The 27,198-nt window shown below is 44.2% G+C and overlaps 1 protein-coding gene across 2 annotated transcripts in view; it reads left to right on the top strand.

Moving 5' to 3' along the window:
* The window catches only part of LOC149463510 (uncharacterized), a 71,286-nt gene that overhangs the window by 2,662 nt on the left and 41,426 nt on the right, over positions 1-27,198 (top strand). For both annotated transcript variants that reach the window (XM_089675053.1, XM_089675052.1), the window contains exons 2-5: positions 4,953-5,177; positions 21,751-21,931; positions 25,092-25,323; positions 26,017-26,111. In XM_089675053.1, the coding sequence (XP_089531179.1) occupies positions 4,960-5,177; positions 21,751-21,931; positions 25,092-25,323; positions 26,017-26,111 (726 nt within the window). In that variant the 5' untranslated portion in view covers positions 4,953-4,959. The remainder of the gene's footprint in view (positions 1-4,952; positions 5,178-21,750; positions 21,932-25,091; positions 25,324-26,016; positions 26,112-27,198) is intronic.

Below are 27,198 nucleotides of genomic sequence, written 5' to 3'. Positions count from 1 at the left end.
TGGTTCTACACTGGGTCATGCAGGTTCATTACCCTTTGTACACAGGCCCTTACCAAGTCTATGTTTGTCATTTTTCTTGGTTTTCCATGACATTCCTGCGCTCAATATGTGTGTACATCCTATTGTAAAGCCCGTCATGCTCGTTTTGAAAGGAAATGCAACCTGTATATTAAAGTGCCTTGTTCAATTTTGTAAAACTCCATAAAAATCTATTGTAACAGAAAAATTAACTAAACTGGACACTCCTGCCACATTATTTCCACTGCAGTGATGTAGCACACTCCTAGATGGGTGCTAGGTTAGATAAATTTAGTTCTTGGCTCACTGTAATCAGGGATTACTTTGGTCTGTTATGTGTTTCACTGACTGTGGGTTTGGCTGCTTCCCACTGTCTTTCTGGAAGAGTTCTCGAAGATAGTGGTCTGGGAAAGTCAAAACAGCAGTTGAATATTTACACAGCCCTGGTCAATCCCTGGGGAGAGGTCCCCAATTGGTGGCTGGGGGGAGCATAAATAGCCTGGGGCTTGGAATAGAAGGGTTCTTGTCCTAGAGGAGGAGATCCTAGCCTTCTGCAGGCCTGCCATGTGTTTGCTGGTCATCGAGGTCCCAGCCAGGGGCGGACTGACCATTTAGAAACTCGGGCACTGACCGAGGACCCTGGGTCAGTAGGGGGCCCCATGAGATGCCCCTGGTACCTTTTGCATAGGCTTTTTTGAGTTTGGGCAAGGACACAGGGGCCCCATGATCCCCTATTGCCCGGGGGCCCCATGAGTTATCAGTCCACCCCTGGTCCCAGCTATACTAGCTGGAGGGTCTATTCTGCAGAAATTCGCTAGAGCTGACTGAGGGACTGGCTTTTGGGAATGGTCTGGTATCACAGGAGAGGTGTCTGGAAGATATTGGAAGGAGGCATCAAATTTTCCAAGGACATTAGTGAGTACAGACTGAAGTGAGAGATCCCTGAGACAGTTTGCTGCTCCTCTTCCTGTGCTAGAGTCAGCATTGCTGAAAGGGAATATTGTTCATAATGTCCTAGTAAAGCTCAGCCCAGTATTTGCTGTTGCAAGAACTGTTCTCAGAAGTACATTCTTACCCTAGGATCACACCTAAGCGTTTTCTGCAGAGTTTTGCAGAAACACACTACAGTCCATTTAACGCGATTTCCTATGGGACACGTTCACATTTCAACACTTTCACCCGGTGTGTTTTTTGGAAAGGGTCAGGGACTTTTTTGAACGCAAAAAATTGCGTTTTTGGTTCTATAGACTTCAATAGAAGTGCTGCAGAAAAGCATGTAGTGCGTTTTTGCTGCATTTTTGCTGCTTATTTAATGCATTTTGCATTTTAAATCTGCCTAGCAACAAGAAAAAAATTTTAAAAGAAAAATGCATCAAAAACGCTGCAAAAACGAACTGCAGAAATGGATCAAACGCAAACTGCATAGGTGTGAACCTGGCCTTAAAGAGGATCTTCACCCTGTAGAAAAAAATGTTACTTTTAAAAAACCAACACTTACCTGTCCCAGGATCCAGTGATGTCCCGCAACTGACCCGATTCTTTGCTGGTCGTCTGGTCCAGGTGTCAGTATCTTAACTGTGGGCAGCTGACTGACTCCTTGCAGCTTCACAGCTGGCCGCCCACTGCGCATGCGCATGCCGTGAATGGTCCCGCAGTCTCTTGAAACATGTGACATGCCCCAAGAGGCTTTGGGGGAAGGGGGGATAAACTAGGCAGTTGGAGTGGAAGCAGGAGTGGGTACCTGTCAAAATCAGGTGTCGGCTCCCCCCCTCTAAAAAACATTCCATGTATGGGAGAGGGGAGGAGGAAAAAAAGCGGAATTTCTCCTTTTGGGTGAAGTTCCGCTTTAAGAGGAAGATTAGTGTCCTAAAGTTGCTGCTTAGAGTTGCTGTAGTATCCCACAGTCACCCTACTCCTATCCAAGTTCAAGTTTTGCAATAAAGCATCACAGAAGCATACCTCTAGACATATTACTGAGTCAACAGAATGACTGTGTGCCTGGCTGTGGGTGCAACTACCGAGCAAGAACCTAGGGACCTAAATAGCGGGGTGAGCACTACAATGTATTTATTATTATTAAAATATATGAAAGACAAAGAGCACAATACAAATATTCTGATCACAGCATGACCTCATGCACCAGTGGTGTGTCCAGCACATATTATAATTCATATCTCCATGAAAACATGTATACTGTACAAATATCAAATATCATATATATATATATATATATATATATGGGTAGCACAGTGGCTAAATGGTTATCACTTCCGCCTGGCAGTACTAGGGTTGTTAGTTTGAATCCCCACCACGGCACCACCTGCCTGGAGTTTGCATGTTCTCCCTGTGCCTGTGTGGGTTTCCTCCGGGTACTCCAGTTTTCTCCCACATTCCAAAGACATGCTGGTAGGTGAATTGGTTCCTGCCTAAATTGTCCCTAGTATGTGTATGTATGAATGTGAGTTAGGGACCTTAGATTGTACGCCCCTTGAGGGTTAGGGACTGATGTGAATGTACAATATATATGTGTAAAGCGCTGCGTAAAATTGACGGTGCTATATAAGTACCTGAAATAATTAAATAAATATATGTAAAACAAGAAAATTAGAGCTCCAATATATATATTAATATATTTTAAAAATATTCTTCCCAAATATATTGACATATATTTGAAATGCTACAATTTTGGCCATATTCAATATATTTATATATATATATATATATATATATATATATACTGTATATATATATATATATATATATATATATATATATATTAAAAAAATCTGAAGAATATATTTAAAAAAATATATTTTTTAAATATATTCTTCAGATTTTTTTTAATATATAAAAAAGTCATTTTAACATGTATTTTTACATTTATTTGTAATTGCATTCCAAAAATGTAGATTTGTATTTTTAGACATACAGTATATTTGAAATGTATTTTTAAAAATATTTTTTCATATATTTTGTAATAAAAACGCATTTCAATATGCAGTGTGTGTGTATATATATAATTTATATTTATTGAAATATATTTTGAAATATATTGAATTTGGCCACAATTGTACCATTTCAAATATATGGCAATATATTCGGGAAGAATATTTTTTTATAATATATTTCAAATATATTTTTCTTCCATATGGGATATTTAAGGATGACCACTTGCAATGACAAAATGCCTGGACGGCAGAAGTCTTTTCACTGTTTTTACGTTGCATTGAACTATGTGAAGTACACAGATCTAACTATATACAGTTGCAAGAAAAAGTATGTGAACCCCTTGGGATTACGTGGAGTTTTGCATGAATTGGGCATAAAATGTGCTCTGAACGTCATCTAAGTCACAACAATAGAAGAACACAGTCTGCTGAACATAATACTACACAAACATTAGATGTTGCCATGGTTTAATTGCACATAACATGTAAACATTCACAGTGCAGGGAGGAAAAAGTATGTGAGGCCCTAGCTTAATGACTTCTCCCAGAGCTAATTGGAGCCAGGAGTGAGCCAACCTTGACTCCAATCAGTGTGATGATATTGGATGTGTTGCTGACAGCTGTCCTGCCCTTAAAAAACACACTACTGTTTTGGGTTTACTGGTTTCAAAAAGCACTGTCTGATGTGAACCATGCCTTGCAGAAAAGAGCTCTCAGAAGACCAACGATCAAGAATTGTTGACTTGCATGAAGCTGGAAAGGGTTACAAAAGTATCTCCAAAAGCCTTGATGTTCATGTGTCAACGGTAAGACAGACTGTCTACAAATGGAGAAAGTTTAGCACTGTTGCTACTCTCCCTAGGCGTGGTCGTCCTGTAAAAATGACTGCAAGAGCACAGCGAAAAATGCTGCATGAGGTAAAGAAGAATCCCAGAGTGTCAGCTAAAGACCTACAGAAATCTCTGGCACATGCTAACATTTTTGTTGACACATCTACAATAAGGAAAACATTAAACAAGAATGGAGTACATGGGAGGACACCACGGAGGAAGCCATCGATGTCCAAAAAGAATATTTCAGCATGTTTGAAGTTTGCAAAAGAGCACCTGGATGTTCCACAGCACTACTGGCAAAATATACTGTGGACAGATGAAACCAAGATTGAGTTGTTTGGGAAGAACACACAACACTATGTGTGGAGAAAAAAAGGCACAGCACACCAACATCAAAACCTCATCCCCACTGTAAAACATGGCAGAGGGAGCATCATGGTTTGGGGCTGCTTTGCTGCCTCAGGGCCTGGACAGATTGTTGTCATTGATGGGAAAATGAATTCCAGAGTTTATCAAGACATTTTGCAGGAAAACGTACAACCATCTGTCTGCCAACTGAAGCTCCGCAGAGTATGGGTGATGCAACAGGACAATGACCCAAAGCATACAAGTAATTCAACAAAACAATGGCTGCAACAGCACAGGATACGCCTTCTGGAGTGGCTCAGTCAGAGTCCTGACCTCAACCCGATTGAAATGCTGTGGCATGACCTTAAGAGAGCGATTCACACCAGACATCCCAAGAATATTGCTACACTGAAACAGTTTTGTGAAGAGGAGTGGTCCAAAATTACTCAAGATCGTTGTGCAGGTCTGATCTGCAACTACAGGAAACGTTTGGTTGAGGTTATTGCTGCCAAAGGAGGGTCAACCAGTTATTGAGTCCAAAGGTTCACATACTTTTTCCTCCCTGCACTGTGAATGTTTACATGTTATGTGCAATTAAACCATGGCAACATCTAATGTTTGTGTAGTATTATGTTCAGCAGATTGTGTTCTTCTATTGTTGTGACTTAGATGACGTTCAGAGCACATTTTATGCCCAATTCATGCAAAACTCCACGTAATCCCAAGGGGTTCACATACTTTTTCTTGCAACTGTAATTTCCAATTATGTTGATGACTTTTGACCAGAATCTATGTCATCTTGCAGTGTCCTCATGGTGACAGAGGAGCCGGCAGTCAGCATCTCTGCCATGGAGAGGATATTGCCACAACTTCTCTCCTCGTCCCGCCAGGAGGTGCAGCAATGCGTAGAGCAGCTGATGAGCAAGTTGCAGAGTCGCTGTGTGGAACTGGTGGAGGCTTTAGTGAAAGACACGAGGTGTAGCCAATATTTAGCTGCTTTATGCAGCCAGCTGGAGACACCCAATATCAGGTAAGGAAATGCTTTCATTGTATTCTCACTTTTCAGAAATAATTGATAAAGCAGGGCTGGACTAACTCCAGGAGCTCAAGTAATGATATTTTGATAAAGTATATCTAAAGCAATTTTTTTGTTTTGGATATAGTAGAACAGGGGTGTCAAACTGGCGGCCCTCCAGATGGTTAAAACACCATCAAGCTTTTTTCCCTGTCTTTGTGACAGTGGAGAGAATTGTCATCACTTCCTGTCTCAGGAACACAGCAGGAAGTTAAAGAAATACTCTCTAAGTAATGGAAATCCTTTTTACACAGCTGTCACAAGAACAAGCACCCCCTTTGGAAGAATGCCCCTCTAATTCTGTTCCAATGACAATTTTTAAAACTTTGGATTTTCTTCCACTTTTAGACCAAAGGAAATAGAGAAGATGAATCTACCCAGCAGGGATACCCACTGTAATAAAAACCTGACAGTGGTTCTAGCCCTTGCATGAATCTAAAACTGAAAAAGATGGCATTAGCTCCATTATCAACTGCACATCAGTGCTGATGGTCTAATATGTTTTAATCCTTGGGGGCTGGAAACAGAAGAGTTTATTTACTTACATCAAGAGGATGATGATGCACATTCAGAGTCCAGTACCTAGGTAGTAGGCAGGGCAGAGACACAAGAAATTGCCTATAAAGTATTGCAGTATGTAAATCACAGTACATGAAAGAGTTATAAATAATTTGTCAACTTTACCAGTTGACATATACATATTTCACATTTGTTTTATTTGTCTGGAGTATACCCTTCAATTGTTAAGGTTCAGGCTAAAGTTTGTGCACTTGGACTTGTGTTTTAGATATTTATCATGATAACCATCATTGGTCCTTTTGGAATAGTCCGTAACAGGGGTCTTCAAACTTTCTAAGCAAAGGGCCAGTTTACTGTCCTTCAGACTTTGGAGGGGGGGGGGGGGGGACTGTGGCCAGTGGGAGTAAACAATGCCTCAGGATTGGTGGTGCAGGGAGTAAAAAAATTGTATAGCACCTGTGGTCAGTAGGAGGAGGAACAGTGCCCCATCATTGGAATTAATGGGAGGAATAATGCCCCATCATTGGAATTAGTGGGAGGAATAATGCCCCATCATTGGAATTAGTGGGAAGAATAATGCCCCATCATTGGAATTAGTGGGAGGAATAGTGCCCCATCATTGGAATTAGTGGGAGGAATAGTGCCCCATCGTTGGAATTAGTGGGTGGAATAGTGCCCCATCATTGGAATTAGTGGGAGGAATAGTGCCCCATCGTTGGAATTAGTGGGTGGAATAGTGCCCCATCATTGGAATTAGTGGGAGGAATAGTGCCCCATTGTTGGAATTAGTGGGTGGAATAGTGCCCCATTATTGGAATTATTGGGAGGAATAATGCCCCATCGTTGGAATTAGTGGGAGGAATAGTGCCCCATCATTGGCATTATTGAGAGGAATAGTGCCCCATCATTGGAATTAGTGGGTGGAATAGTGCCCCATCATTGGCATTATTGAGAGGAATAGTGTCCCATCATTGGAATTAGTAGGTGGAATAATGCCCCATCGTTGGAATTAGTGGGAGGAATAGTGCCCCATCATTGGAATTAGTGGGTGGAATAGTGTCCCATTATTGGAATTATTGGGAGGAATAATGCCCCATCGTTGGAATTAGTGGTAGGAATAGTGCCCCATCATTGGCATTATTGAGAGGAATAGTGCCCCATCATTGGAATTAGTGGGTGGAATAGTGCCCCATCATTGGCATTATTGAGAGGAATAGTGCCCCATCATTGGAATTAGTAGGCGGAATAAAGCCCCATCATTGGAATTAGTGGGAGGAATAGTGCCCCATCATTGGAATTATTGTGAGGAATAGTGCCCCATCATTGGAATTATTGTGAGGAATAGTGCCCCATCATTGGAATTAGTAGAAGGAATAGTGCCCCATCATTGGAATTATTGGGTTGAATAGTGCCCCATCATTGGAATTAGTGAGTGGAATAGGGCCCCATCATTGGATTTAGTGGGAGGAATAATGCCCCATCATTGGAATTAGTAGAAGGAATAGTGCCCCATCATTGGAATTAGTGGGAGGAATAGTGCCCCATCATTGGAATTATTGGGTGGAATAGTGCCCCATCATTGGAATTAGTGGGTGGAATAGGGCCCCATCATTGGAATTAGTGGGAGGAATAGTGCCCCATCATTGGAATTAGTAGGAGGAATAGTGCCCCATCATTGTAATTAGTGGGAGGAATAGTGTCCCATCATTGGAATTATTGGGTGGAATAGTGCCCCATCATTGGAATTAGTGGATGGAATAGGGCCCCATCATTGGATTTAGTGGGAGGAATAATGCCCCATCATTGGAATTAGTAGGAGGAATAGTGCCCCATCATTGTAATTAGTGGGAGGAATAGTGTCCCATCATTGGAATTATTGGGTGGAATAGTGCCCCATCATTGGAATTAGTGGATGGAATAGGGCCCCATCATTGGATTTAGTGGGAGGAATAATGCCCCATCATTGTAATTAGTAGGAGGAATAGTGCCCCATCATTGGAATTAGTGGGAGGAATAGTGCCCCTTCATTAGAATTAGTGGGTGGAATAGGGCCCCATCATTGGATTTAGTGGGAGGAAAAATGCCCCATCATTGGAATTCATGGGAGGAATAATACCCCATCATTGGAATTAGTGGGAGGAATAGTGCCCCATCATTGGAATTAGTGGGTGGAATAATACCCCATCATTGGAATTAGTGGGAGGAATAATACCCCATCATTGGAATTAGTGGGAGGAATCACTGGTGTCAGTGGGAAGAATAGTGTCCCATCTTTGATGGGGGAATATTGTTCCATCATTTACAGTTGCAAGAAAAAGTATGTGAACCCCTTGGGATTACGTGGAGTTTTGCATGAATTGGGCATAAAATGTGCTCTGAACGTCATCTAAGTCACAACAATAGAAGAACACAGTCTGCTGAACATAATACTACACAAACATTAGATGTTGCCATGGTTTAATTGCACATAACATGTAAACATTCACAGTGCAGGGAGGAAAAAGTATGTGAGGCCCTAGCTTAATGACTTCTCCCAGAGCTAATTGGAGCCAGGAGTGAGCCAACCTTGACTCCAATCAGTGTGATGATATTGGATGTGTTGCTGACAGCTGTCCTGCCCTTAAAAAACACACTACTGTTTTGGGTTTACTGGTTTCAAAAAGCACTGTCTGATGTGAACCATGCCTTGCAGAAAAGAGCTCTCAGAAGACCAACGATCAAGAATTGTTGACTTGCATGAAGCTGGAAAGGGTTACAAAAGTATCTCCAAAAGCCTTGATGTTCATGTGTCAACGGTAAGACAGACTGTCTACAAATGGAGAAAGTTTAGCACTGTTGCTACTCTCCCTAGGCGTGGTCGTCCTGTAAAAATGACTGCAAGAGCACAGCGAAAAATGCTGCATGAGGTAAAGAAGAATCCCAGAGTGTCAGCTAAAGACCTACAGAAATCTCTGGCACATGCTAACATTTTTGTTGACACATCTACAATAAGGAAAACATTAAACAAGAATGGAGTACATGGGAGGACACCACGGAGGAAGCCATCGATGTCCAAAAAGAATATTTCAGCACGTTTGAAGTTTGCAAAAGAGCACCTGGATGTTCCACAGCACTACTGGCAAAATATACTGTGGACAGATGAAACCAAGATTGAGTTGTTTGGGAAGAACACACAACACTATGTGTGGAGAAAAAAAGGCACAGCACACCAACATCAAAACCTCATCCCCACTGTAAAACATGGCGGAGGGAGCATCATGGTTTGGGGCTGCTTTGCTGCCTCAGGGCCTGGACGGATTGTTGTCATTGATGGGAAAATGAATTCCAGAGTTTATCAAGACATTTTGCAGGAAAACGTACAACCATCTGTCTGCCAACTGAAGCTCCGCAGAGTATGGGTGATGCAACAGGACAATGACCCAAAGCATACAAGTAATTCAACAAAACAATGGCTGCAACAGCAGAGAATACGCCTTCTGGAGTGGCCCAGTCAGAGTCCTGACCTCAACCCGATTGAAATGCTGTGGCATGACCTTAAGAGAGCGATTCACACCAGACATCCCAAGAATATTGCTACACTGAAACAGTTTTGTGAAGAGGAGTGGTCCAAAATTACTCAAGATCGTTGTGCAGGTCTGATCTGCAACTACAGGAAACGTTTGGTTGAGGTTATTGCTGCCAAAGGAGGGTCAACCAGTTATTGAGTCCAAAGGTTCACATACTTTTTCCTCCCTGCACTGTGAATGTTTACATGTTATGTGCAATTAAACCATGGCAACATCTAATGTTTGTGTAGTATTATGTTCAGCAGATTGTGTTCTTCTATTGTTGTGACTTAGATGACGTTCAGAGCACATTTTATGCCCAATTCATGCAAAACTCCACGTAATCCCAAGGGGTTCACATACTTTTTCTTGCAACTGTATATAAGTGAGGGGAATTCTTTCCCATTGTTGGTATCAGTGGAAGCAGCAATGCCACATCGTTGATATCTGTGGAAGGAATTATGCCCCACTATAGGTATAAGTGGAAGAAATGGAGCCTCATGCTGTGTGTCAATGTTATGAATAATATCTTGTATCAGTGGGAGGAGTAGTGCCCCAAAAGCCAAATAGAGGCAATCAAAGGACCACATCTAGTCTGCGGGCCACAGTTTGCAAACCACTAGTCTATATTAAAGGTACCTTTCAAAATAATTCAGGAATGGCAGCGGCCATATTGAAATCTATATTGAAGTTCCAACGTTAGACCGATTAGTTAATATGCCTCATCTGAATGGACCCTTACCTAAGATCTTAAAGGGAACCTGTCATGAAAGAATCATGGAGGCTACACTGGCTGTAATCTTCTTCTGAAAATGTTAGTTGCCTGACTGTCATGATGACCCTTAGGCTTCAGCAGTCACTGACATTGTACAAGAGAGCAGAGTGCAGGACTTCTGATTTTTTGTGACTTTCCTGAGTTTTATACTTGTTCAAGGTCAGTGGCTCAGAACATATCAAATCCAGATACACCCAGGTAGCTAGCATTTTCAGAAGGAGGTCAGCAAAGGGAGCCCTTGTGTTTCTCTTTTGACAGGTTCACTTTAAAGAGTCCCACACATATGCACCACTACTATGAATATGACTCTGTACAGGCAGAAAGACCCAGAATGGGGACATCATTAGAAGTCATCACCAATAAATAGGCAGAGCCAACAAACAGGGGTGCGGTAATGAGTTCTACTAACAGGCTAGACTTGCTTTAGCCTCTCAGTGTAAATTGTTGGAGTGGGTCTCCCCTTTAAGTCTTGCATAGCCTCTTGTTCCAAATTCCAGTCAACTTGACATTATTTAAAAGGGATTACAGAGAATTATGGCTTAAACCTGTTAGACATGGAAAGTACATTAAGAGTGTTAATAACAGATGCTATCCTCTGATTACACACATCGGGGAGACTCGGGTGGAGTGTACACAAGGTGGAGCCATGTTCAGTAGCTGCAGGTAAGTATCAGCTAGGATCATAGCACAATAGAATGTCTGAACATGATCTATCTGCAGAGCAAACACATCCCTTAAGCAGCATGACAGATCCTCAGCAACCAAGCCTAAAATAAATTGTAGGGTAAACAGCGGGAGTAGAAGGACAAACACCGTCAGCCAATAGGGAGAAGGTTAGCAAAGCTAGGTTCTCCTACCACTGAATAGTAGGGCGTCATGGTGGCTTAAAAGTTCAACTTGTAAAGAGAAAAGTTTTCAATATATTAGGATCAGGTACCATCAGCAGACAAACATTGCCAGCATTTACTGTTTGTGTGACCTTGTATGATGCTTTGGGTTATCATGATCAGAACCCCAGCCTCTGTTACTTTGCCCATTCCGAACAATTAGCTAGAGGCAATTTGGGGCCAGTTGTCGGAAGACCAATCAGTGTCTCTGATTGTTTCCTGATTACCATCTGAATCAACAAAGATGATGTGACCAAAAGACCACGTGACTAAATCCGTGACTTCGCTCCAGAGGCGTAGCTAGGAAATATTGCGCCCGGGACGAACTATAAAAGGCGTAGCTAGGATATTTTGCCCCCCTCCCCGTTTAATCACAGTACTGACACCAATGATGGGGCACTATTCCCACTGACACCAATGACACTTACCTTCTTGACCCCTGCTCCAGCTTAGGCTCCTTCCCTCTCCCATCCACAGCCAGCATACCTGGTTGCAGCAGCACCATCTGCTCGGTACACTTACCGGTCAGCTGCCTTCTTCACTTGCTCCGGCAGCTCCCTCACTCGATCTTCGTGCTGCCACTCGGCTCCTCCTCTCCAAGCTCCGCCTCCTCGCAGGTGATTGGTTGCCTGTGTGCCTTTCTTGAGCTACAGTTCTGGCGCCCAATCACAGATGAGGCGGAGCTTGCAGGTACAAGCTGCCATAGGCTGTCCATTGATCCCGAGGGTGTGGCCAGATGACAGTGGCGGCATGTCATCCCGACCACACATCGTGTCCAGGGAAAAGAAGATACCGGACCTACGGACCTCTCTACCCCTTCTCCAGCAGCACCTCCTGGACTGGATCGTCGTGGGACTGGGACACGGAGCCAGATAAGACACAGCAGCCCGCTGCTCGCCCCTGGACTAAGTGTCCCTTTCGTTGGAAGAGGGAACGGCGGCACCCCTAAAAAGCGCCACCCTAGGCAAACGTCTTGTACCCCCCTGCCCCCCCCCCCAGCTACGCCTCTGCACCGGTCACATGACACTAGGCTAGAACAAAATCAGGACCATCTTATTATTTGAAAAGGTAGCAAGGCGCCCCTGATAAAAAAATTTAAGGTTACATGTATTAAAACAATATGCAAAAATGGTTGGTGTGCTTCGGTGCCATTCATTCTTATCGGCACCCAACACTCCTTGCTAACGCACTTCCGTGTGTTGTGGGGTGCTGCATTTGAAAAATAGCGCATGCTTTTGTGGAGAATCAATGCAGTGATGATCATGGAGAGAATTCATTATATGTTACTGGATAGGATGCAGTTATTCGACAGAAAGTGGGAGGTTTGGAAAACTCAGAGACATTTACCATCTGAATAATGAATATTTATGATTTAATTGATCATGTTTTTCTGTTGGTGCCATTATTGTTCTGCCTACCCTCTTACCTATCTTGCTCATACACTTAATTTTTCTGCCTTACATGATTGTACCTTTTTGGAATATATATTACAGATGTGCCTTGTTTCTGTTTTATATGTTACTTGATGCTGTAATGTTGTCTTTACAGCCTATTTCATAAAAACTAATAAAAATGTTTGGAAACAAAAAAAAAGAAAAATAATGCATGCACCTTTTTTGGTACGTTAGGCAGCCCATTGAAACGTGCGTGCTAAACCACACCAACAGTGTGAAGCCAAACTAGCATGACGCTTTCCATTAAATTTCCATTAAAGCTGAACTTCAGGCAGATATAAAAGAAACATGTTAATATATAAATAAAAAACTGCACTCTCTACTGTCAGGATACACTGATCAGTGGCTGAAACCCATTGGCTGTAACCGTTGATCAAGAAAATTTTTCCAACAAGCCCATGTGACAAAAGTAATTCGGTAGATCGACTTATGTCAAGCAGAAGTGGCCACACATGGATGAAAAGTCATTGTCCCTGCTGAACTGGCCAAATTCCAATACACCTATGGTCAGATTTATTCTTTCTTTAAATACCCTGAACTAAAATACAATAGTGGGTAGCCCTTTCAGCTCCCTCCCACCTGATATCCAGGTAGTGAAAAAATTAAAGAGCTGGGCAGAAAATAATCACATAAACTGCGGCTGAATCCAATCAGATGAAGCTGTTGTTCAGGTATTCTGACAGTCACAACTGGTGGCAGTCTGGCTACAATAGCCCAGAAAGGGGATTCGTTTATTGGCGTTGTTAGCCTTACTGTACCCTGAACTAGCCAGAATTCATGTAGTGGGTGGCCCTGTTTGCCCCCTCCCACCAGACATCTTTTGATTTAAAAAAATAGATGGAAAATAGATGAACAGCAGCTATATTTAATCAAAATGTAGCTGCTGCTTGGGTATTCTGGCAGACACCATTGGCCATCGTCACATTACAATATGCGAGCAGGAGAATTCATCCATTCAAGTTGTTAGCATGGATGGAAGAACTTAAAAAATGTCTAACCCAACATTTCATATTCCTGATCTGTGCCTGGTTTTTCATGTAAGTCCCTCTTCCTTACTATTAAAAACGGACCACACTAAGCAGGAGAACACACCAGTTCTCTAGCTGTGCTGGGAATTCATTGTGCTCTCCTCCAGTGATCAGACTTCTGCTGACAACCCTGCACAGCCTTTCACTTGGAAGATCAGGGTGTTGCTGTTTCTCCTCCCTCAGCTCTTATGCAGCTGAGAACAGAGGGAATGTGATCATTTATATAAAAAAAAAAGTAATAAAGGTTATTTAACATTTTTTTTTCTTTCTTTACACAAATATTTTGCCTTTCATTTATATTTAAAACTGAATGGGTTGTTTTATGGGGTGAGGGTTTAAATCACTTAAATAGTGTATGGCCAGCTTTAGATCAGAAGCTTGGCCAGAAAACATAACAAGATGGTGGGATCCAACTGTTCTCCAACATTCATGGTCAGCTTATAGAATGTTTTACGGATTTTTACTGGCTATTTTGGAGCCAGTTTATTTAATCTAAATTATTTAGGTTGCCACAGGAAAAGGTGGTGAGGGTACACCTGGATTATTTCTTAGATACACAGAATATAACTGGATACTAACCTTTAGATCAGAAGCTTGGTCAGAAGACATAACAAGGTGGTGGGATCCAACTGTTCTCCAACATTCATGGTCAGCTTATAGAATGTTTTACTGATTTTTACTGGCTATTTTGGAGCCAGTTTATTTAATCTAAATTATTTAGGTTGCCACAGGAAAAGGTGAGGGTACACCTGGATTATTTCTTAGATACACAGAATATAACTGGATACTAACCTTTATAGGTAAAGTGGATCCAGGGAATATCCGATTGCCTCTCGGGGGGATCAGGAAGGAATTTTTTTCCCTGCAGGAGCAAATTGGATCATGCTTTGGTGGGGTTTTTTTGCCTTCCTCTGGATCAACTGTGGGTATAGGATTATAACTTTTTTTTTTTTTGTTGAACTGGATGAACTTTTGTCTTTTTTCAGCCAGACTAACTATGTAACTATGTACAGTACATCTTTCAATGCAGAGAACTGTCCTGGTGACAACTGTCTAAGACCTGTCTAAGATCTCCTTATTTCCTGCGGTTTCTCTTGGACTGAAATCTTCTTGGTAGGACAGAGACAGCAAACAAAAATAAAAAACACTGACCGCGGTTTTTAACCAATACGTACTGAACTAATAAGAAGGTTTTGGCTTTACATACACTTGTCTACTCTCCTCATTCATTTTTGCTTTGTATTGAAAGGGATTAGCACCTTTCTCTGTATCTCAATGGTCATTCTGCAACCACTGGCTGCTTTAAGCTACTTATCAGCTTGTTTACAGGTCCTGCCCTAAGTTGGTTTTACCATCCACGTGTGCTCCTGGCACTGTTCCATCGCTGGCTCCACAAGTATCCGTTTAGTGTTGGAAGTGTTTCCCAGCAACTGCTAGGCTGGGGCTGTTTACTGTTTGCCTGTCCTCTCCGTACCAGCACAGGAAGATAAATCAGGGGGTGTGGGGTGAAGACAAGGTCTACCTGACATCTGATCATCCTGGCCATATAGATGGGAAGTGCTACATAAAGGTTTAGTCCATCCAACACATGTATAAAGAGCATTTGCAGGCAATAGGTGAGTTTCTAATGCTATCCAGCAAACAGTGTCCATGTGCTAAAGTCAGATCCCATCCTTTAAGACAATCCACCATCACCAAAATCCATAGAGCACCTCACATGGACCCTGGGAGGGTACGGACTCAGGCCTGTGCTGCGCAGTTGCCATCTCTCTGAGGGGTTTGGTGGCTTGAGAAACTCTGTAATATCAAGGTTTTGTAATCAGGCTTTCTGTAGTGTTAAGCTGGCCATACAACGTTAGATTTTTTTCTTGAACCGATTCCTCCATCTAGGGCAGTGGTTCTCAACCTTTCTAATGCCGCGACCCTTTAATACAGTTCCTCATGTTGTGGTGACCCCCAACCATAAAATTATTTTCGTTGCTACTTCATAACTGTAATTTTGCAGTGGGAGGAATAGTGCTTCATCATTGGTGTCAGTGGGAGGAATAGTGTCCCATCATTGGTATCAGTGGGAGGAATAGTGTCCCATCATTGATATCAGTGGGAGGAATAGTGCCCCATCATTGGTATCAGTGGTAGGAATAGTGCCCCCATCATTGGTGTCAGTGGTAGGAATAGTGCCCCATCATTGGTGTCAGTGGGAGGAATAGTGCCCCATCATTGGTGCCAGTGGTAGGAATAGTGCCCCATCATAGGTGTCAGTGGGGGGAATAGTGCCCCATCATTGGTATCAGTGGTAGGAATAGTGCCCCCATCATTGGTGTCAGTGGTAGGAATAGTGCCCCATCATAGGTGTCAGTGGGGGGAATAGTGCCCCATCATTGGTGTCAGTGGGAGGAATAGTGCCCCATCATTGGTGTCAGTGGGAGGAATAGTGCCCCATCATTGGTGTCAGTGGGAGGAAGAGTGCCCCATCGTTGGTGTCAGTGGGGGGAGGAATAGTGCCCCATCGTTGGTGTCAGTGGGGGGAGGAATAGTGCCCCATCGTTGGTGTCAGTGGGGGGAGGAATAGTGCCCCATCGTTGGTGTCAATGGGAGGAATAGTGCCCCATCATAGGTGTCAGTGGGGGGAATAGTGCCCCATCATTGGTGTCAGTGGGGGGAATAGTGCCCCATCATTGGTGTCAGTGGGGGGAATAGTGCCCCATCATTGGTGTCAGTGGGGGGAATAGTGCCCCATCATTGGTGTCAGTGGGGGGAATAGTGCCCCATCATTGGTGTCAGTGGGGGGAACAGTGCCCCATCATTGGTGTCAGTGGGGGGAATAGTGCCCCATCATTGGTGTCAGTGGGGGGAATAGTGCCCCATCATTGGTGTCAGTGGGGGGAATAGTGCCCCATCACTGGTTTCAGTGGGAGGAATAGTGTCCCATCACTGGTGTCAGTGGGAGGAATAGTGTCCCATCACTGGTGTCAGTGGGAGGAATAGTGTCCCATCACTGGTGTCAGTGGGAGGAATAGTGCCCCATCACTGGTGTCAGTGGGAGGAATAGTGCCCCATCATTGGTGTCAGTGGGGGGAATACGGCCCCATTATTGGTGTCAGTGGGAGGAATAGTGCCCCATCATTGGTGTCAGTGGGAGGAATATTGCCCCATCATTGGTATCAGTGGGAGGAATAGTGCCCCCATCATTGGTGTCAGTGGGAGGAATAGTGCCCCATCGTTGGCATCAGGGGGAGCAATAGTGCCCCAACATTGGCGTCAGTGGGAGGAATAGTGCCCCATCGTTGGTATCAGAGGGAAGTATAGTGCCCCATCGTTGGTGTCAGTGGGAGGAATAGTGCCCCATCGTTGGTGTCAGTGGGAGGAATAGTGCCCCATCGTTGGTGTCAGTGGGAGGAATAGTGCCCCATCGTTGGTGTCAGTGGGAGGAATAGTGCCCCATCGTTGGTGTCAGTGGGAGGAATAGTGCCCCATCGTTGGTGTCAGTGGGAGGAATAGTGCCCCATCGTTGGTGTCAGTGGGGGGAGGAATAGTGCCCCATCGTTGGTGTCAGTGGGGGGAGGAATAGTGCCCCATCGTTGGTGTCAATGGGAGGAATAGTGCCCCATCATAGGTGTCAGTGGGGGGAATAGTGCCCCATCATTGGTGTCAGTGGGGGGAATAGTGCCCCATCATTGGTGTCAGTTGGGGGAATAGTGCCCCATCATTGGTGTCAGTGGGGGGAATAGTGCCCCATCATTGGTGTCAGTGGGGGGAATAGTGCCCCATCATTGGTGTCAGTGGGGGGAATAGTGCCCCATCATTGGTATCAGTGGGAGGAATAGTGCCCCATCACTGGTGTCAGTGGGAGGAATAGTGTCCCATCACTGGTGTCAGTGGGAGGAAAAGTGCCCCATCATTGGTGTCAGTGGGAGGAATAGTGCCCCATCACTGGTGTCAGTGGGAGGAATAGTGCCCCATCATTGGTGTCAGTGGGGGGAATACGGCCCCATTATTGGTGTCAGTGGGAGGAATAGTGCCCCATCATTGGTGTCAGTGGGAGGAATAGTGCCCCATCATTGGTATCAGTGGGAGGAATAGTGCCCCATCATTGGTGTCAGTGGGAGGAATAGTGCCCCATCGTTGGCATCAGGGGGAGCAATAGTGCCCCAACATTGGTGTCAGTGGGAGGAATAGTGCCCCATCGTTGGTATCAGAGGGAAGTATAGCGCCCCATCGTTGGTGTCAGTGGGAGGAATAGTGCCCCATCGTTGGTGTCAGTGGGAGGAATAGTGCCCCATCGTTGGTGTCAGTGGGAGGAATAGTGCCCCATCGTTGGTGTCAGTGGGAGGAATAGTGCCCCATCGTTGGTGTCAGTGGGGGGAGGAATAGTGCCCCATCATTGGTAATAGTGACACCAATGATTGGGCACTATTCCTCCCACTGACACCAATGATACTTACCTTGCTGACCCCTGCTCCAGCCTGGGCTCGCTCGCTCCCTCCCTCTCCCATGGTACAAACACTTACCGGTCAGATGGCTTCCTTCTCCGGCCGCTTTCCTCCTCTTCACTCGCTCGTGCTTTGCTGTGCTGCTCGGCTCCTCCTTTCCAAGCTCCACCTCCTCGCCGGTGATTGGCCGCCTGTGTGCCTCTCTTGAGCTACAGTTCCGGCGACCAATCACCGACGAGGAAGGATTGATCCCGGGGGTGTGTCCAGATGACAGGGACGGCATGTCATCCCGCCCACACCTGCAGACGGATCAAGGAGCGGTGTCTCGGTTCCTAAGGCCATCGGAAATATGTGTTTTCCGATGGTCTTAGGCGACCCCTGGGAAAGTGTCGTTCGACCCCCAAAGGGGTTGAGAACCCCCAGGTTGAGAACCGCTGATCTAGGGCCAGTGCTAAACTATTTTGCGTCCTAGGCAAGGCCAGCTGCTTGCACCGCCCCCCCCTTCCCAAAAAATAAATAAAAATAAAACTTTACCTGTAGTTCTACTTCTACACTCCTCTTAAGCACACATCCGCTTTCCCCTCAAATTTTCTACCCTTGCACAAATTCTCTCCCTAAAATCCCTCCTTCTAGCACAAATCCCCCTAAGTCGCTTACTCTCCAAATTACCCATCCCAGCACAAATCCTTTCTCCCCACCCCCATCTCCCTCCTAACACAAATCCCCCCCCCCAATCCCCCTCTCCTGACACAAATTCCTTCCCAATACCCCTGTCCTGAGACAACTCCCTCCCCCAATCCCCACTGCTAGCATAAATCCCCCCCGCCATACCCCCTCCTAGCACAAATTCCCCAATCCCCCATCCTAGTACAAATTCCCCCCCCCAATCCACCCTAACACAGACCCCCACAATTCCCCTTCCTAACACATGTCCCCCCACAATCCCCTCTCCTAACACGAATCCCCTAGCCCCCTCTCCTAGCACAAATTCCCCCCCAAATCCCCTTGTAGTATCTCCCAATCCTCCTTCCTCTACAAACCTCTCATCTAAGCAAAAATGATTGTTACCTCCCCCCCCCGTACATTGTGTACAGTTCCCCCGGCCTGTAAGTTCCCCCGCCCCAAAACCTACAGGCCAGAAACCAGGCAAAGGTGTGGATTGTGCTATGCCCCATATCTCCTCCATAGACCGCTCATCTCATGGCAGCAGGGAGCCGGGGAATTAATAAAACACTGAACATGCCGATGTAAGAGTGATCCTGTGTCATCTGCTTTATGGAGGATCGCTCCAGTGACAGGAGAGGAGAGCACAGCCCGCACCTCCCGACTCTCACCTGTAATTTCTCCTTTGCAGCTTTCACTGTTCCAGGCTGCTCTTCCCTTGAGTGCATCCCAGTCATGAGTGCAGGGAAGAGGGAAGGCACTCAGCAGGCCAGGCACAGCGCCCATGGAAAGACCATCCTGGGGGACACAACTGAAATCTGGGGAGGCGTAGCTCACCCCAGTACCCCCTAGATCCGGCCATGGTGGAGAGTAGGGAAACCAGAAGTTCGCAGTTCGCAGCTGCCTAGTTCACGTTGTAGTAGCCCTGGCCTTGCCTCCATCCACGCTAACAGCATGGATGTACAAATCTGCTGCTGTAGCTATTGTGTTTTGACAATCTGAGCTGCTAGCTGTTGTATTCAAACAGTCACAGCACCTATGGCTGTCTGAATACCAAATAGCAACTGCATCTGATTGGATGCAGTTGCAGTTCTCCTGACATTTTTCCACCTCGCACCTACAATCTTTCAATCAAAATTTGATGAGCCAGATGGTGCCATCATGGATGTTTGCTGTCAAAATTTTGGCCAATTCAGCAGAAGTCAGCCAAAATACATACATACATACATACATGGCTAATCAGAGACAGCAAAGAGTCTTCAGGCAGTATATTTAGGAATAGCTCTCCTGTAACACAAGTAGGGGTGCACACAAGCAAATACAATACAAAAACAGATTTGAATACTAACAAAATATAAAGAGCTTATAATAAAATACATATAAGAATAATTATTTGGGGACTTGATGGCCAATGGGGTGAAAGTAAGATTGTTAATATAAACAGGACAAAAGCAGCCTCTTGGTAATTTGGGTTCTCTGTTCTGCACCTCATCTCCAAGACAGGGGCGGACTGACCATTCGAGCACTTGGGCACTTCCCAAGGGTCCGGGGTCAGTAGGGGGCCCCATGAAATGCCCCTGATACCTTTTTTATAGGCTTTTTTGAGTGTGGGCAAGGACACAGAGGCCCCATGATCCCCTATTGCCTGGGGGCCCCATGAGTTGTCAGTCTGCCCCTGCTCCAAGAACAACCTCAGCCCCTCTGACACACCTGGTTAAATGAAAATTACTGCAAGCACTTACAAGAACTCAAGGATAGATACCTTTAACTTGGCTGGCATCTAGCACAAGGAAATAGACACAAGATCAATTAGTGGTAATTGAACTCAATGTATTGGCGCGGCTTAGAATAAATGGTAGCTTGAGCATTAATGAGCACACAGAAAATAGAATCAAAGAATAAATGGTGGCTTGAGCATAAATGAGCACACAGAAAGTAGGTTCAGACACTGTCGGCTAGATAGTATATTTACTATGCCAAGGTAACTTAGAACAGAGTTCTATACCACTAGACTGGAAATAACTCATAAATCAGCAAAGACAGCAATAAACAGTGCATATAAGCCTTAACTGCAATGTAAATAAAAGTACTATACCAGTTTAGAGTGCATGCTAAAAGAATGCCTAGGATATGGTGCAATGTCTCCTGAGAGGTACCACTTAGCATAAGCAATAGGTAAAGGTCTCTGTCTCCGGCTAGCGCTGGGGCCAAGTTGTACCATTGGTGCGCATGAGAATAGTCCCAGTCAAGTCTGCAGGCAGCAAATAAGCCTACTAGATGGCTGTATAGTCAGTTCCTAAAGGGCTCATGGCTCATGGGCTCAGGGCTCATTTCTCTAGCAGCAGATAGTAAATCCCCATAGCAGCATTTTTTCAACCCCAGCAATTATTGTGGCTCACCATCCGCTCAGTGATTAGTCCACTCTCTGCAATGCACCCAGGTAACTCTGGCTGTCAGCGCCGTCAAACTCAACACTTCAAATACCATTCAGGCCACTGATATGCAGCAGCAGAGGTGCACACTGGACAGCGATGTCCACTCTGTGGTCTCCCTCAGGGCAAGAGAAGGTTGTGTCCTGTGGAAAATGCTGCTCTTTCCCTTCCTCCCGGCAATCTCCATTCAGGGGCGGACTGACAACTCATGGGGCCTCCGGGCAATAGGGGATCATGGGGCCCCTGTGTCCTTGCCTAAACTCAAAAAAGCCTATGAAAAAGGTTCCAGGGGCATCTCATGGGACCCCCACTGACCCCGGGCCCTCGGGCAGTGCCCGAGTTTCCAAATGGTCAGTCCACCCCTGTCTCCACACTAGGGAATGTAGTTCAAAAGCTCTTGATTACACAGTAGAGTCTCTCCTTGGGCCTAAAGTTCCCATAGTACAGCAGCCCCCTAATGTTGCTGAAATAGCTGTTAACTAGTTCAGCACCCCAGGGAGGAAGCTAAAGAGAGCAGCTGCAGCCAGTGTTTCTCTCACTCTTCTTCTTAGCCAAGCTCCTGGCTACAGTATACAGGGCTTTATGCCTTTTTCTGGATCATCTAGAAATGTGTAAGAGTAGAGAATGCTTTTATTCACATGGGTGTGATAAATATATTTGTGGCCAGAGGGTGTCTGCACAGTGTGGGGATAGTCTACAGATGTACAATCACCAAAAGTTCTGTTGGTGGCATGTAGTGAACACAATAGTATGCCTATGTTAAATAATGCCATACCTCTTCCTTGGTTGCAGACTATGCAGTAACATTGCCTACATTCTGGGAACAGTGGCAGAAGACACTGCCGTGGCTGAAATGCTGGTGGATCTGGCGGAATGTGCGACAGAATGGGATCTGCTGGGGAGACTGGGGGCCATGCTGATGTGGGATGATGCAGAAGCTGTTATGAATGCTGCAGGAGCCCTGGGAACACTGGTGAGTGATCGTTCCTAAAAACTGGTCTCTAGTCATCGTTTTAGCCAATCAGACCAGAATGGATGAACTTCCTGCTTTCCAATGTGCCTGCAGCTATCTCGTAAGGTAGATGTTAAATGTTTATGTTTTATTGAGATGTTCTACTGTGTTTCAGTTGAAGTCTATGGGTAGTCTTTTGTGTTAGAATATTGCACTGTTTATTTGTGTTTGTGGTACCCCTTGGGAGGTAAGGGTTAATTCTGCTGGCCAGGTTTTCCGTTTGTTTGTTTTTTTCAATCAGCCCACTGATCTATAGTTACATAATTAGTCTGGCTGAAAAAATACAAAAGTCCATCCAGTTCAACCATTAAAAAAAAAAGTTGTAATCCTATACCCACAGTTGATCCAGAGGAAGGCAAGAAAAACCTAGCAAAGCATGATCCAGTTTGCTATTACAGGGGAGAAAATTCCCTTCCGATTCCCTGAGAGGCAATCAGATATTCCCTGGATCAACTTTACCTATAAATGTTAATATCCAGTTATATTCTGTGTATCTAGGAAAGAATCCAGGCCTTTTTTAAAGCAATCCACTGAGCTGGCCAGAACCAACTCTTGAGGGAGTCTATTCCACATTTTCACAGCTCTCACCGTGAAGAAACCTTTCCATGTTTGAAGATTATATTTCTTTTCCTCCTATCTATGAGTGTGACCAGTTTAACTTTTGTCGGAGCTTACACAAGACTAAAAACTCCCCCCAACCCCACGTGACAAGTGCTGCAGCACTGTTATATGACCAAAAAAAATATAATGTCACATGCTCATCTATACCTGGAAGTATCATGGAGTGTTATGGGTTTTTTGCTTCCAACAGACAATTGGAGTGAAGGCAGAGTGAAGGAAAATTGACAATGCATTGCTGATGATAGAGGCAATAAAGCCAACCTGCTGTTTTGCCCTCTATGGATAAAGCAAAGGTTTGCTATAAAGCACACCTGTCAGAAAAAAAAACCTAACCTAACCCCGCACTCTGAGATAAGTACTCCTTTCCATCTATACTTAACATTTATTACTGCTCCAATCCCACTGGGGTTCTGTAAAAATCTCAGTATTCATAAGTAAGGAAGAACCAGGGGTGGACTGACCATTTGGAAACTCGGGCACTGCCCGAGGGTCCGGGGTCAGTAGGGGGCCCCATGAGATGCCCCTGGTACCTTTTTCATAGGCTTTTTTGAGTTTTGGCAAGGACACAGGGGCCCCATGATCCCCTATTGTCCTGGGGCCTCATGAGTTGTCAGTCTGCCCCTGGGAAGAACATTTAGCAGGCCACCTGCGTTCCCACAAAGAAGAGCATGGGGTCGGAGCAGCCAATCTCCATACCCCAGTGATGACTTATGGAGATGAAGGGGTTTACCATTGATTGTACAATTGTAAGACAATGGCTTTCGGGAAGAGGGGGACACAAGTCTACTGATCCCCAGGCACAAAATTAGTTTGCAAACGTTTCCAGGTCACAAAAAAGTACAGTGTAGAAATAATCACAGTAGCATAATAACCCCGTGTTAGCAATTGTTTGACCTGCCATGTTGCCTATAAGGTATGTCCTTGGCAATAAATTATGATTTACTTGTAATCTGCCAAACACTCTATTGTGTGGGCAACAGGTGCTCTTTTCTGTCAAAGCCTGACCATCGTTTTGAGAAAGTGCTATTTCATGTTTGCTTTGGCAGGTGGTATAATTATCGGTTGGTGGCTCTGAGGAAAGATCACGTTACCAGTTCAGCTGAGCCTGCCAATAAAACCCAACTTGGCTTTGCAGAGTAAACGAGCAACAACAAAAAGCAAAAATGTTCCTTTTGTTGCTTAGATTGGCCCAGCATGTTTACAGTAGTGCCATTCAAAGGTGATTGGACCTGCATTGGCAAGTCATGGACCCGTGTGGTAGCTAGAATGCTGGTTCATATTCCATTTAACTCCATTCTTCTCAATCCTACACTTTGCAAAATTCACGTATTGTAAAGTTATGGTGATTTGAGGAAACTCCCTACCTTTTCGCAAATAAAGCTTAAAGATCATGCTGCCTCTGCCTTGTTAGAAAGCTTCATTATTACACTGCTGCATTGCTTCAGCAAATGGCAAGTTTGCATACATTTGTTAATAGTGCATGTCACCCCAATATTTCAAATTTTTGACATGTGTCTGTTGTACCATGTACTTGTATGAAAAAGTATCCTGTGCTCTTTGCATTGCTTCTTTTGTGTGAATGACCCAGTGATCCTGCCAGTACCCCTACCATTCTATTTCAAACTGACCACACTAGGGAAAGAAACCCATCCATCTCAGCGTGGTCAGTTTTCTTTTCTGCATTCTAATAGGGAGCACCGCCTGTCTAACCCAATGGTAATACTTATGCTGACACCCCCCCCCCTCCAGCTCTTCTCCAGGAAGATCAGAGTACTGCTGTTGCTTCTCCTCCTGCTGACAGCTCATCACAGTGTATTACTGTCTCTGCTTTTCACACTGGACTGTGTCTGTGCTTTGTTCAAGCTGCCACTCCTCCACCCATTTTCACAAGTAGTCTTAACCCCCACCTCTCTAAGGCCTCATGCACATTTGACATTTTTTACTTCTCCTAAACTGCTTTTCTCCCAGCAGCATAATTTTGGCAGAAAAAATACTTGACACTTATAAAAGTGTGTAACGGGTTTAGCCGTGTAAAGCGTTCGGGTGTTAATTCATTTAACTGGCCATAAAAATAATTTATTCTGGCCATTGAAATGGATTCATGCTCAAGCACTAAACATGCCTAGTGTTAACATGTGCTTACATGCATTTACAGGTGCTCCTGGTTACACTGGCAGTTTTTTTTCCATGCCTCTAAAGTCCTCTATATGTACATGGACACATTCAGTAGACTAACATACAGGGGTGTTAGAGGTAGAAAAAAAAACGCGGGACGCTAGCTGAAAATGTCCAGTGCGCATGAGGCCTAAGCCCCTTATGAAGCTGAGAACAGAGGTCATGTGATCACTTATAAGAAAGAAATAAATAGAAATATATTATAATTTTTAATTGTTATCAGAATAAGAAATTAGGACAAATCTCCCCAATGTATAGATATACTTTGGGATGGTATTTTTCTTAACATATCCATTAAGTTGTTGTTTGTTCCCTGTCTTCATAGGCAGAGAATGGTAGCGGGAGGCGATGGCTGCTGTCCGCTCCAGATTCTGACTTCATTATTGAGAACATCATGAACCTCCTGGACTCCCCCAGTGACTGGACAGCCAGTAACTGTGCCTTGGTGCTTGCTCGCATCTCTATGTGCCATGAAGGCTGTTCCCGTCTCCTAGATCACCCAAAATCGGACATGATATTGAGAAAAATCATTATGTCGCTACACGTAGATGAAGCAGGTGAGCTGGAGAGTCATCAAAAATGTATGAACTGGCTATACACGTGTGTTTAAACAACAGAATGCGAGTGTGTAATCCAAACGCACACGTTCCTGCGTTAAAAATGGCTGTGTGTATAAGTGGGTACTGCAGTGACCGTCGGCTGGAACCGAACAAAATCAGCAAGGAAAAAATGTCACCAGCACACTGAGGATCACCAATGTGGGTCCAAAGGTTTTAATAAACCATCACATAGTTACAGCAAGGCAACGTTTCGGAGTCTCGCAGGACCCCTTCATCAGATCACATGCCTGATGAAGGGGTCCTGCGAGACCACGAAACGTTGCCTTGCTGTAACTATGTGATGGTTTATTAAAATCTTTGGACTCACATTGGTGATCCTCGGTGTGCTGGTGACATTTTTTCCTTCCTTTAAACAACAGAAATCACTTGATTCCCCATCTAGGCTAAACCACGTAAATTAACAAATCTGCAGTGGTGGCTATTATATTCTGACAGCCAGCAGCTGCAGCTACCGAATACCGAAACAAAGAGTGCATCTAATTGATGGAGCTGCTGTATGGCTGTGAATTTCCCACCTGGAAGCTTCGACTTATTGAGCGGGGTGGAAACATTCTGTATTTGCAGCCTACGCGTTTCTCTGACAGGTAACCTTTTATCTCCAATGTGTATGATGTTTCCATTCTTTCACAGGCTGTGGACTCAATGCAGCATTTACTCTGGGACGTCTATGTGACTCTGACACTGGGAGGAGGCGCGTGCTGAGCCTGTCGGAAGCTGACAGGATGGTGAGCGTACTGACTGGAGGAAGGCGTGCTATAAACCAATTAGAAGGAACCTCAAACTTTGAAGAGAGATTTCCATAGTAAATTAGTGCAGAAAAGGACTTGGATATTGATTCCACTGTCAGATACCCTAGTGGGAGCACCTTATACTAATGTATCTGCCTTTTAAATATGATCATAGAAAAATGGCACTGCAAGTAATAATGCTTTATTTCAAAAATACCAATTAGAATTGACTCAATAATATTACATGAGTCACCTAAAAAGGGGAATCCATAGCTGTGTATTGTATTTTTTTCTCATCAATTGAGGAACAGCTAAAGTCTTTAACCTTCAGGGTATATTGCCACCTACAAGAGGATTGGACACTGGCAAAAAAGCCTGTATGCCAGCGCAGGGTAAATCCTCTTACTACCAGCATTCCTCATTTTTTGCTAGTGACCTAGGAGGATGGATGTCTTCTTCAGCTCTGCTGTGTAAAAAGATAATCCTATTTTTTGCTAGCACTTTTGTATTCTTTGATTTTTTTAATTCTTTAATGAAGATTCTCCTCTACATCACTGCTAGAACTTGTATCTACATTTGAAGTTACACAGTACAGTAGTCCTCCGCCTGGCATTTGGAGCCCATCAGAATGGACGTTTAAGGGTTTTGCTTGGGATGCTTGCCAGACTCAGTTCTGGTAAGTTAGCTGCAGAACACATTCCAAAGCCACTGGCATTGCCTCAGAGCATGCCCTGCCTCTGAAGACCCCCTTAGTAAGTAGGCCTGTTGAGCTTTGTTGTCATCTGCTGGGTGGAGTGTCATGTTCTCTCCACATGGAAGAAAAATATATTTGAAAAAAATGTTAAAAATATTCTTCCCAAGTATATTGACATATATTTGAAATGCTACAATTTTGGCCATATTCTATATAACTATATATATATATATATATATATATACTGTATGTTGAAATGTGTTTTTATATATTACAAAATATATGAAAAATATTTTTAAAAATATATATTTTTTAAATATATTCTTCAGATTTTTTAACATATAAAAAAGTCATTTTAACATATATGTTTACATATATTTTTAAATGCAT

Source organism: Staurois parvus, unplaced genomic scaffold, assembly GCF_062004578.1.
Source record: "Staurois parvus isolate SC_StPar_1 unplaced genomic scaffold, SC_StPar_1.0 ptg000154l, whole genome shotgun sequence".
NCBI lineage: Eukaryota > Metazoa > Chordata > Amphibia > Anura > Ranidae > Staurois > Staurois parvus.
This window is presented reverse-complemented; position numbering and strand designations above follow the sequence as displayed.